Here is a 12,605-nt window from a genome sequence, read left to right on the forward strand (position 1 = left end):
ATGAAACCTTTTGGTTCTCTGACACTGTGGAGGGATACGGAGGGAGAACAAAGCATTTAACCACCATGAAAATGGAAAGGATTTCTCATGGTTTAATCGAAAACACATTGAGATACTGGAACATGTGGATTTATAAATGAGCTCTCAGCCAACAGCTTCATCAGAAGCTTTAGTATCTCACAGTCGGAAGGTCTGTAGTGTGTAATGACTGGAACACAGATGACCCAAAGCAGAGTGCTGCTTAGTAATTTAGAGTATACTGTACTCTATACCATCTACTGCATCTTGCCTATGCCGTTCTGTACCATCACTCATTCATATATCTTTATGTACAAATTCTTGATCCCTTTACACTTGTGTGTATAAGGTAGTAGTTGTGGAATTGTTAGGTTAGATTACTCGTTGGTTATTACTGCATTGTCGGAACTAGAAAGAACAAGCATTCCGCTACACTCGCATTAACATCTGCTAACCATGTGACCAATAACATCTGCTAACCATGTGACCAATAACATCTGCTAACCATGTGACCAATAACATCTGCTAACCATGTGACCAATAACATCTGCTAACCATGTGACCAATAACATCTGCTAACCATGTGACCAATAACATCTGCTAACCATGTGACCAATAACATCTGCTAACCATGTGACCAATAACATCTGCTAACCATGTGACCAATAACATCTGCTAACCATGTGACCAATAACATCTGCTAACCATGTGTATGTGACCAATAGCATCTGCTAACCATGTGACCAATAACATCTGCTAACCATGTGACCAATAACATCTGCTAACCATGTGACCAATAACATCTGCTAACCATGTGACCAATAACATCTGCTAACCATGTGACCAATAACATCTGCTAACCATGTGACCATTAACATCTGCTAACCATGTGACCAATAACATCTGCTAACCATGTGACCAATAACATCTGCTAACCATGTGACCAATAACATCTGCTAACCATGTGTATGTGACCAATAACATCTGCTAACCATGTGTATGTGACCAATAATATCTGCTAACCATGTGACCAATAACATCTGCTAACCATGTGACCAATAACATCTGCTAACCATGTGAACAATAGCATCTGCTAACCATGTGACCAATAACATCTGCTAACCATGTGACCAATAACATCTGCTAACCATGTGACCAATAACATCTGCTAACCATGTGACCATTAACATCTGCTAACCATGTGTATGTGACCAATAACATCTGCTAACCATGTGACCAATAGCATCTGCTAACCATGTGACCAATAACATCTGCTAACCATGTGACCAATAACATCTGCTAACCATGTGACCAATAACATCTGCTAACCATGTGACCAATAACATCTGCTAACCATGTGACCACTAACATCTGCTAACCATGTGACCAATAACATCTGCTAACCATGTGACCAATAACATCTGCTAACCATGTGACCAATAACATCTGCTAACCATGTGACCAATAACATCCATGTGTGTGTGACAAATAAAATATGATTTGATTTGATTTAATGATGAATGAGTGTCCAAATGGCACCCTATTCCTTATAGGCCCTGGTCTAAAGTAGTGCACTACATAGGGAATAGGGCTCTGGTCTAAAGTAGTGCACTACATAGGGAATAGGGCTCTCTGGTCTAAAGTAGTGCACTACATAGGGAATAGGGTCCTGGTCTAAAGTAGTGCACTATATAGGGAATAGGGCTCTGGTCTATAGTAGTGCACTACATAGGGAATAGGGCCCTGGTCTAAAGTAGTGCACTATAATAGGGAATAGGGCCCTGGTCAACAGTAGTGCACTATATAGGGAATAGGGCCCTGGTCAACAGTAGTGCACTATATAGGGAATAGGGCCCTGGTCAACAGTAGTGCACTATATAGGGAATAGGGCCCTGGTCAACATTAGTGCACTATATAGGGAATAGGTCCCTTGTCTAAAGTATTGCACTATATAGGGAATAGGGCTCTGGTCTACAGTAGTGCACTATATAGAGAAAAGGGCCCTGGTCAACAGTAGTGCACTACATAGTGAATAGGGCCCTGGTCAACAGTAGTGCACTATATAGGGAGACACCTTAGTGTTCCTACAGGCCTTTCCTCTAACACCCTGCATGAGTCAATTGGAAGCTGGTGACCATGATGGTATGAGGGCCAGATTGGGAATTTATTCAGGACACCATGGTTAACACCTCTACAATACATACCATGTGATCTTTAGTGACCACAGCGAGACATGACACCCGTTTAACGTCCCATCTGAAAGGCGGCACCGTTCACAGAGTAACATCCCTAATTTTGACCCGAAGAAATATAGTGCCTCCTACTGGCCCTCCAACACAACTTCCAGCAGCATCTGGTCTCCCATCCAGGGACTGACCAGGACCAACCCTGCTTAGCTTCAGAGGCAAGCCAGCAGTGGGATGCAGGGTAGTATGCTGCTGGCTAAACATCTGTAGCCATGAAATGTTTTGAAAGGCTGGTCATGGCTCACATCAACACCATTATCCCAGAAACCCTAGACCCACTCCAATTAACATACCGCCCCAACAGATCCACAGATGACACAATCTCTATTGCACTCCACACTGCCCTTTCCCACCTGGACAAAAGGAACACCTATGTGAGACTGCTGTTCATTGACTACAGCTCAGCGTTCAACATCATAGTGTCCTCAAAGCTCATCACTAAACTAAGGACCCTGGGACTAAACACCTCCCTCTGCAACTGGATCCTGGACTTCCTGACGAGCCGTCCCCAGGTGGTAAGGGTAGGCAACAACACATCCGCCACGCTGGCCCTCAACACAGGGGCCCCTCAGGGGTGCGTGCTTAGTCCCATCCTGTACTCCCTGTTCACCCACAACTGCGTGGCCAAGTACGACTCTTAAACCATCATTAAGTTTGCAGACGACATGACGGTGGTAGGCCTGATCACTGACAACGATGAGACAGCCTATAGGGAGGAGGTCAGAGACCTGACAACGATGAGACAGCCTATAGGGAGGAGGTCAGAGACCTGACAACGATGAGACAGCCTATAGGGAGGAGGTCAGAGACCTGACAACGATGAGACAGCCTATAGGGAGGAGGTCAGAGACCTGACAACGATGAGACAGCCTATAGGGAGGAGGTCAGAGACCTGGCAGTGTGGTGCCAGGCATCAGCAAGACAAAGGAGCGGATCGTGAGATGATTGTGGACTACAGGAAACGGAGGGCCGAGCACGCCACCATTCACATCGACGGGGCTGCAGTGGAGCGGATCAAGAGCTTCAAGTTCCTCGTTGTCCACTAAGGATTAATCATTATCTATCCTGTTGTCTAGTCACTTTACCCCTACCTACAGTATACTGCTGTTACTGTCTATTATCTATCCTTTACCCCTACCTACAGTATACTGCTGTTACTGTCTATTATCTATCCTTTACCCCTACCTACAGTATACTGCTGCTACTGTCTATTATCTATCCTTTACCCCTACCTACAGTATACTGCTGTTACTGTCTATTATCTATCCTTTACCCCTACCTACAGTATACTGCTGTTACTGTCTATTATATATCCTTTACCCCTACCTACAGTATACTGCTGTTACTGTCTATTATCTATCCTTTACCCCTACCTACAGTATACTGCTGCTACTGTCTATTATCTATCCTTTACCCCTACCTACAGTATACTGCTGTTACTGTCTATTATCTATCCTTTACCTACAGTATACTGCTGCTACTGTCTATTATCTATCCTTTACCCCTACCTACAGTATACTGCTGTTACTGTCTATTATCTATCCTTTACCCCTACCTACAGTATACTACTGTTACTGTCTATTATTTATCCTTTACCCCTACCTACAGTATACTACTGTTACTGTCTATTATCTATCCTTTACCCCTACCTACAGTATACTGCTGTTACTGTCTATTATCTATCCTTTACCCCTACCTACAGTATACTGCTGTTACTGTCTATTATCTATCCTTTACCCCTACCTACAGTATACTGCTGTTACTGTCTATTATCTATCCTTTACCCCTACCTACAGTATACTGCTGTTACTGTCTATTATCTATCCTTTACCCCTACCTACAGTATACTGCTACTACTGTCTATTATCTATCCTTTACCCCTACCTACAGTAGTAAAGTTCCTCGTTGTCCACTAAGGATTAATCATTATCTATCCTGTTGTCAAGTCACTTTACCCCTACCTGCAGTATACTGCTGCTACTGTCTATTATCTATCCTGTTTAGGTAGTTACCTGTAGATACTCAGTATGACTATAGTAGGTAGTTACCTGTAGATACTCAGTATGACTATAGTAGTTAGTTACCACCTGTAGATACTCAGTATGACTATAGTAGGTAGTCACCTGTAGATACTCAGTATGACTATAGTAGGTAGTTACCACCTGTAGATACTCAGTATGACTATAGTAGGTAGTTACCACCTGTAGATACTCAGTATGACTATAGTAGGTAGTTACCTGAAGATACTCAGAATGACTATAGTAGGTAGTTACCTGTAGATACTCAGTATGACTATAGTAGGTAGTTACCTGTAGATACTCAGTATGACTATAGTAGGTAGTTACCACCTGTAGATACTCAGTATGACTATAGTAGGTAGTTACCTGTAGATACTCAGTATGACTATAGTAGGTAGTTACCTGTAGATACTCAGTATGACTATAGTAGGTAGTTACCACCTGTAGATACTCAGTATGACTATAGTAGGTAGTTACCTGTAGATACTCAGTATGACTATAGTAGGTAGTTACCACCTGTAGATACTCAGTATGACTATAGTAGGTAGTTACCTGTAGATACTCAGTATGACTATAGTAGGTAGTTACCTGTAGATACTCAGTATGACTATAGTAGGTAGTTACCTGTAGATACTCAGTATGACTATAGTAGGTAGTTACCTGTAGATACTCAGTATGACTATAGTAGGTAGTTACCTGTAGATACTCAGTATGACTATAGTAGGTAGTTACCTGTAGATACTCAGTATGACTATAGTAGGTAGTTACCTGTAGATACTCAGTATGACTATAGTAGGTAGTTACCTGTAGATACTCAGTATGACTATAGTAGGTAGTTACCTGTAGATACTCAGTATGACTATAGTAGGTAGTTACCTGTAGATACTCAGTATGACTATAGTAGGTAGTTACCTGTAGATACTCAGTATGACTATAGTAGGTAGTTACCACCTGTAGATACTCAGTATGACTATAGTAGGTAGTTTCCTGTAGATACTCAGTATGACTATAGTAGGTAGTTACCTGTAGATACTCAGTATGACTATAGTAGTTAGTTACCACCTGTAGATACTCAGTATGACTATAGTAGGTAGTTACCACCTGTAGATACTCAGTATGACTATAGTAGGTAGTTACCTGTAGATACTCAGTATGACTATAGTAGGTAGTTACCACCTGTAGATACTCAGTATGACTATAGTAGGTAGTTACCTGTAGATACTCAGTATGACTATAGTAGGTAGTTACCTGTAGATACTCAGTATGACTATAGTAGGTAGTTACCTGTAGATACTCAGTATGACTATAGTAGGTAGTTACCACCTGTAGATACTCAGTATGACTATAGTAGGTAGTTACCTGAAGATACTCAGTATGACTATAGTAGGTAGTTACCACCTGTAGATACTCAGTATGACTATAGTAGGTAGTTACCTGTAGATACTCAGTATGACTATAGTAGGTAGTTACCTGTAGATACTCAGTATGACTATAGTAGGTAGTTACCTGTAGATACTCAGTATGACTATAGTAGGTAGTTACCTGTAGATACTCAGTATGACTATAGTAGGTAGTTACCTGAAGATACTCAGTATGACTATAGTAGGTAGTTACCACCTGTAGATACTCAGTATGACTATAGTAGGTAGTTACCTGAAGATACTCAGTATGACTATCGATGTGATGAGGGAGATCAGGGAGATGCTGTGTCCAACAGTGTAGCCAATTTTCACCTGCCAGAAGAAGTTCCCCTGAGAAACACAAACAAACAACAGTTCATTTTATAATTCACTTTGGATTATTCATATTTCCAACATACATGAGCTCCTGCTGCGCTAGAATCCAAGGATTGCACATATGTGTTTTGTCAATGACAGAGTGTTTAGCCAGGAGTTGTTGGACAGAGTGTTTAGCCAGGAGTTGGTGGACAGAGTGTTTAACCAGGAGTTGATGGACAGAGTGTTTAGCCAGGAGTTGATGGACAGAGTGTTTAGCCAGGAGTTGGACAGAGTGTTTAGCCAGGAGTTGATGGACAGAGTGTTTAGCCAGGAGTTGATGGACAGAGTGTTTAGCCAGGAGTTGATGGACAGAGTGTTTAGCCAGGAGTTGATGGACAGAGTGTTTAGCCAGGAGTGGATGGACAGAGTGTTTAGCCAGGAGTTGATGGACAGAGTGTTTAGTCAGGAGTTGATGGACAGAGTGTTTAGCCAGGAGTTGGACAGAGTGTTTAGCCAGGAGTTGATGGACAAAGTGTTTAGCCAGGAGTTGATGGACAGAGTGTTTAGCCAGGAGTTGATGGACAGAGTGTTTAGCCAGTAGTTGGACAGAGTGTTTAGCCAGGAGTTGGACAGAGTGTTTAGCCAGGAGTTAATGGACAGAGTGTTTAGCCAGGAGTTGATGGACAGAGTGTTTAGCCAGGAGTTGATGGACAGAGTGTTTAGCCAGGAGTTGATGGACAGAGTGTTTTGCCAGGAGTTGGACAGAGTGTTTAGCCAGGAGTTGATGGACAGAGTGTTTAGCCAGGAGTTGATGGACAGAGTGTTTAGCCAGGAGTTGATGGACAGAGTGTTTAGCCAGGAGTTGATGGACAGAGTGTTTAGCCAGGAGTTGATGGACAGAGTGTTTAGCCAGGAGTTGATGGACAGAGTGTTTAGCCAGGAGTTGATGGACAGAGTGTTTAGCCAGGAGTTGATGGACAGAGTGTTTAGCCAGGAGTTGATGGACAGAGTGTTTAGCCAGGAGTTGATGGACAGAGTGTTTAGCCAGGAGTTGATGGACAGAGTGTTTAGCCAGGAGTTGATGGACAGAGTGTTTAGCCAGGAGTTGATGGACAGAGTGTTTAGCCAGGAGTTGATGGACAGAGTGTTTAGCCAGGAGTTGATGGACAGAGTGTTTAGCCAGGAGTTGATGGACATAGTGTTTAGCCAGGAGTTGATGGACAGAGTGTTTAGCCAGGAGTTGATGGACAGAGTGTTTAGCCAGGAGTTGATGGACAGAGTGTTTAGCCAGGAGTTGATGGACAGAGTGTTTAGCCAGGAGTTGATGGACAGAGTGTTTAGCCAGGAGTTGATGGACAGAGTGTTTAGCCAGGAGTTGATGGACAGCGTGTTTAGTGTTTAGTCATACAGGCAAAAGAGATACACTCCTGAGTCAATGAGAACTAGGGCTGTCGCCGAATGCGAGCCATTATGATTGCATTTTCATTGACTACATTTAAGCTTCCCACCAATCACATCACTAGGGTAAGGACCCTGGGACTGAACACCTCCTCCTTCGTGGAACCCAAACCAAAAACAGATTAAATGTGTCTGTTCCGAATCCGTTTGGTCCTGCAGTCTAGGGGGGATAGAAATGAGACCCGTGACATAACTCATGCAAATTATAACAGTGAAAAGGAACAGTGAGAACAAAAACCACCGACAACCTAAATCTACCGTCAAACACTATAGGTTTATTTGGTAAACAGACGGTAAAGGGGTCGGAAAAGGGGCTGAGCTGGACCCAATAATATATATCCCAAAAACACCCCTAAGCTAGACTAGCCTACTTCAATACAGTTTGCTAACTAACCAATAAAATACAGCGGGTGGTCCACCCAGTTCTAACTAGTGTTCTTAGACAAAGTATTCCTACGGGGAGTGTATGTCCATGGGCGACTTGGCTTGGTACCCCCTTTTCCACCATCAAACAAACAGTGAAACACCATAACAAGACATACTCACATAATACCGGCCAAATGTGACATGTAGGAGCAAAAAACAAAAGAGAGCTCATTCCAAAGAGAGAGAGAGATTGAGATTCAGAGAGATTGAGATTCAGAGAGATTGAGATTCAGAGAGATTGAGATTCAGAGAGATTGAGATTCAGAGAGATTGAGATTCAGAGAGATTGAGTGACAAAGATAATAAGCTATTGAGAAAACAACTGACAGGGTTTTTAAACCAAGTGAAAGGGGGTGTGATTGGGTAAGGGAAAAGGAGCAGGTGTCTTCTGATTGGATAACACTCCGACCCTTAAAAGAGCAACCCTATAAGGATTGCTACCAAAGTATTTACAAAGTATGAAGACCAACAAGACCAACAAACATAGGTAACCTTACGAAACATACAAAAATCATCTTCTTTTTTTTACACACGAGACAAAGCATCTGCTACTACTTTATCAGAACCCTTTTTATGGCGGATCTCCATGTTATAATTCTGCACAATAAGCGCCCAACGCATAAGGCGCTGGTTCTGGTTGTACATCCAGTGGAGAAACAGTAAGGGGTTATGATCAGTATATACGATCACTGGTAGGGCACTGGAACCAATATATACTTTAAAGTATTGTAGAGATAACAACAAAGCAGAGCTTCTTGTTCGATGGTTGCACAGTTAGCCTGACAGTTGTTAAATTTCTGTGAAAAATAACAAACGGGATGATCCACTCCACTCTTGTCCTGCTGCAGTAGAACAACACCTCTGGCACTAGCATCTACCTCCAGTTGAAACGGTTGTTCAAAATCTGGAGCAGCAAGTACAGGGGTATTACACAAGAGTGCTTTAGCAGTATCAAAAGCTACCTTACAATCAGGGGACCGCTCAAACGATCTTGCCGGACTGAGCAAATCAGTCAATGGAGCAACTACCGCAGAGAAGTTTTTACAGAAACTATGGTAGTAGACAATCATCCCTAAACCATCCCTAAACCATCCCTAAACTATCCCTAAACTATCCCTAAACCATCCCTAAACTATCCCTAAACTATCCCTAAACCATCCCTAAACTATCCCTAAACCATCCCTAAAGTATCCCTAAAGTATCCCTAAACCATCCCTGAACCATCCCTAAACTATCCCTAAACCATCCCTAAACCATCCCTAAACCATCCCTAAACCATCCCTAAACCATCCCTGAACCATCCCTGAACCATCCCTAAACCATCCCTAAACCATCCCTAAACCATCCCTAAACCATCCCTAAACCTAAACTATCCCTAAAAAGCGGCGTAGCTCTCGTCTGGTGGTAGGTGCGGGGAATACAGTTATAGCCAAGACCTTGGCATCAAAAGAGCTCACCTGTCCATGTCCGACCTCTTTACCGAGATCGGTAACAGTGGCCTTCTCAAACTCGCACTTTGCCAAGTTCAGGGTTAAAGAAGCAGCTGCCAAACGTTCACATACGCTTGGAATGATCTGTTATCAGAGTAACTGTAGGTTACTCAGGTATGTATAGACTGGTACTCTAGGTTACTCAGGTATGTATAGACTGGTACTCTAGGTTACTCAGGTATGTATAGACTGGTACTGGAGGTTACTCAGGTATGTATAGACTGGTACTCTAGGTTACTCAGGTATGTATAGACTGGTACTCTAGGTTACTCAGGTATGTATAGACTGGTACTGGAGGTTACTCAGGTATGTATAGACTGCTACTCTAGGTTACTCAGGTATGTATAGACTGGTACTCTAGGTTACTCAGGTATGTATAGACTGGTACTCTAGGTTACCCAGGTATGTATAGACTGGTACTGTAGGTTACTCAGGTATGTATAGACTGGTACTCTAGGTTACTCAGGTATGTATAGACTGGTACTGTAGGTTACTCAGGTATGTATAGACTGGTACTCTAGGTTACTCAGGTATGTATAGACTGGTACTGTAGGTTACTCAGGTATGTATAGACTGGTACTGTAGGTTACTCAGGTATGTATAGACTGGTACTGTAGGTTACTCAGGTATGTATAGACTGGTACTCTAGGTTACTCAGGTATCTAAAGACGGGTACTGTATGTTACTCAGGTATGTATAGACTGGTACTGTAGGTTACTCAGGTATGTATAGACTGGTACTCTAGGTTACTCAGGTATGTATAGACTGGTACTCTAGGTTACTCAGGTATGCATAGACTGGTACTGTAGGTTACTCAGGTATGTATAGACTGGTACTCTAGGTTACTCAGGTATGTATAGACTGGTACTGGAGGTTACTCAGGTATGTATAGACTGGTACTATGGGTTACTCAGGTATGTATAGACTGGTACTCTAGGTTACTCAGGTATGTATAGACTGGTACTGGAGGTTACTCAGGTATGTATAGACTGGTACTCTAGGTTACTCAGGTATGTTTAGACTGGTACGGTGGGTTACTCAGGTATGTATAGACTGGTACTCTAGGTTACTCAGGTATGTATAGACTGGTACTCTAGGTTACTCAGGTATGTATAGACTGGTACTGTAGGTTACTCAGGTATGTATAGACTGGTACTGTAGGTTACTCAGGTATGTATAGACTGGTACTGTAGGTTACTCAGGTATGTATAGACTGGTACTGTAGGTTACTCAGGTATGTATAGACTGGTACTGTAGGTTACTCAGGTATGTATAGACTGGTACTGTAGGCTACTCAGGTATGTATAGACTGGTACTGTAGGTTACTCAGGTATGTATAGACTGGTACTGTAGGTTACTCAGGTATGTATAGACTGGTACTCTAGGTTACTCAGGTATGTATAGACTGGTACTGTAGGTTACTCAGGTATGTATAGACTGGTACTGTAGGTTACTCAGGTATGTATAGACTGGTACTGTAGGTTACTCAGGTATGTATAGACTGGTACTCTAGGTTACTCAGGTATCTAAAGACGGGTACTGTATGTTACTCAGGTATGTATAGACTGGTACTGTAGGTTACTCAGGTATGTATAGACTGGTACTCTAGGTTACTCAGGTATGTATAGACTGGTACTGTAGGTTACTCAGGTATGTATAGACTGGTACTGGAGGTTACTCAGGTATGTATAGACTGGTACTGTAGGTCACTCAGGTATGTATAGACTGGTACTGTAGGTTACTCAGGTATGTATAGACTGGTACTGGAGGTTACTCAGGTATGTATAGACTGGTACTGTAGGTTACTCAGGTATGTATAGACTGGTACTCTAGGTTACTCAGGTATGTATAGACTGGTACTCTAGGTTACTCAGGTATGTATAGACGGGTACTCTAGGTTACTCAGGTATGTATAGACTGGTACTGTAGATTACTCAGGTATGTATAGACTGGTACTCTAGGTTACTCAGGTATGTATAGACTGGTACTCTAGGTTACTCAGGTATGTATAGACTGGTACTCTAGGTTACTCAGGTATGTATAGACTGGTACTCTAGGTTACTCAGGTATGTATAGACTGGTACTGTAGGTTACTCAGGTATGTATAGACTGGTACTGTAGGTTACTCAGGTATGTATAGACTGGTACTGTAGGTTACTCAGGTATGTATAGACTGGTACTGTAGGTTACTCAGGTATGTATAGACTGGTACTCTAGGTTACTCAGGAATGCATAGACTGGTACTGTAGGTTACTCAGGTATGTATAGACTGGTACTCTAGGTTACTCAGGTATGTATAGACTGGTACTGTAGGTTACTCAGGTATGTATAGACTGGTACTCTAGGTTACTCAGGTATGTATAGACTGGTACGGTGGGTTACTCAGGTATGTATAGACTGGTACTCTAGGTTACTCAGGTATGTATAGACTGGTACTCTAGGTTACTCAGGTATGTATAGACTGGTACTGTAGGTTACTCAGGTATGTATAGACTGGTACTGTAGGTTACTCAGGTATGTATAGACTGGTACTGTAGGTTACTCAGGTATGTATAGACTGGTACTGTAGGTTACTCAGGTATGTATAGACTGGTACTGTAGGTTACTCAGGTATGTATAGACTGGTACTGTAGGTTACTCAGGTATGTATAGACTGGTACTGTAGGTTACTCAGGTATGTATAGACTGGTACTGTAGGTTACTCAGGTATGTATAGACTGGTACTGTAGGTTACTCAGGTATGTATAGACTGGTACTCTAGGTTACTCAGGTATGTATAGACTGGTACTGTAGGTTACTCAGGTATGTATAGACTGGTACTGTAGGTTACTCAGGTATGTATAGACTGGTACTGTAGGTTACTCAGGTATGTATAGACTGGTACTCTAGGTTACTCAGGTATCTAAAGACGGGTACTGTATGTTACTCAGGTATGTATAGACTGGTACTGTAGGTTACTCAGGTATGTATAGACTTGTACTCTAGGTTACTCAGGTATGTATAGACTGGTACTCTAGGTTACTCAGGTATGTATAGACTGGTACTGGAGGTTACTCAGGTATGTATAGACTGGTACTGTAGGTCACTCAGGTATGTATAGACTGGTACTGGAGGTTACTCAGGTATGTATAGACTGGTACTGGAGGTTACTCAGGTATGTATAGACTTGTACTGTAGGTTACTCAGGTATGTATAGACTGGTACTCTAGGTTACTCAGGTATGTATAGAAT

The 12,605-nt window shown here is 42.3% G+C and overlaps 1 protein-coding gene across 2 annotated transcripts in view; it reads right to left on the reverse strand.

Moving 5' to 3' along the window:
- vipr1b (vasoactive intestinal peptide receptor 1b) overlaps positions 1-12,605 on the reverse strand; it is a 351,937-nt gene that overhangs the window by 138,666 nt on the left and 200,666 nt on the right. For both annotated transcript variants that reach the window (XM_055928148.1, XM_055928149.1), the window contains exon 5: positions 5,936-6,033. In XM_055928148.1, the coding sequence (XP_055784123.1) occupies positions 5,936-6,033 (98 nt within the window). The remainder of the gene's footprint in view (positions 1-5,935; positions 6,034-12,605) is intronic.

This window comes from Salvelinus fontinalis, chromosome 7 (assembly GCF_029448725.1).
Source record: "Salvelinus fontinalis isolate EN_2023a chromosome 7, ASM2944872v1, whole genome shotgun sequence".
In the NCBI taxonomy this organism is placed as follows: Eukaryota; Metazoa; Chordata; class Actinopteri; order Salmoniformes; family Salmonidae; genus Salvelinus; species Salvelinus fontinalis.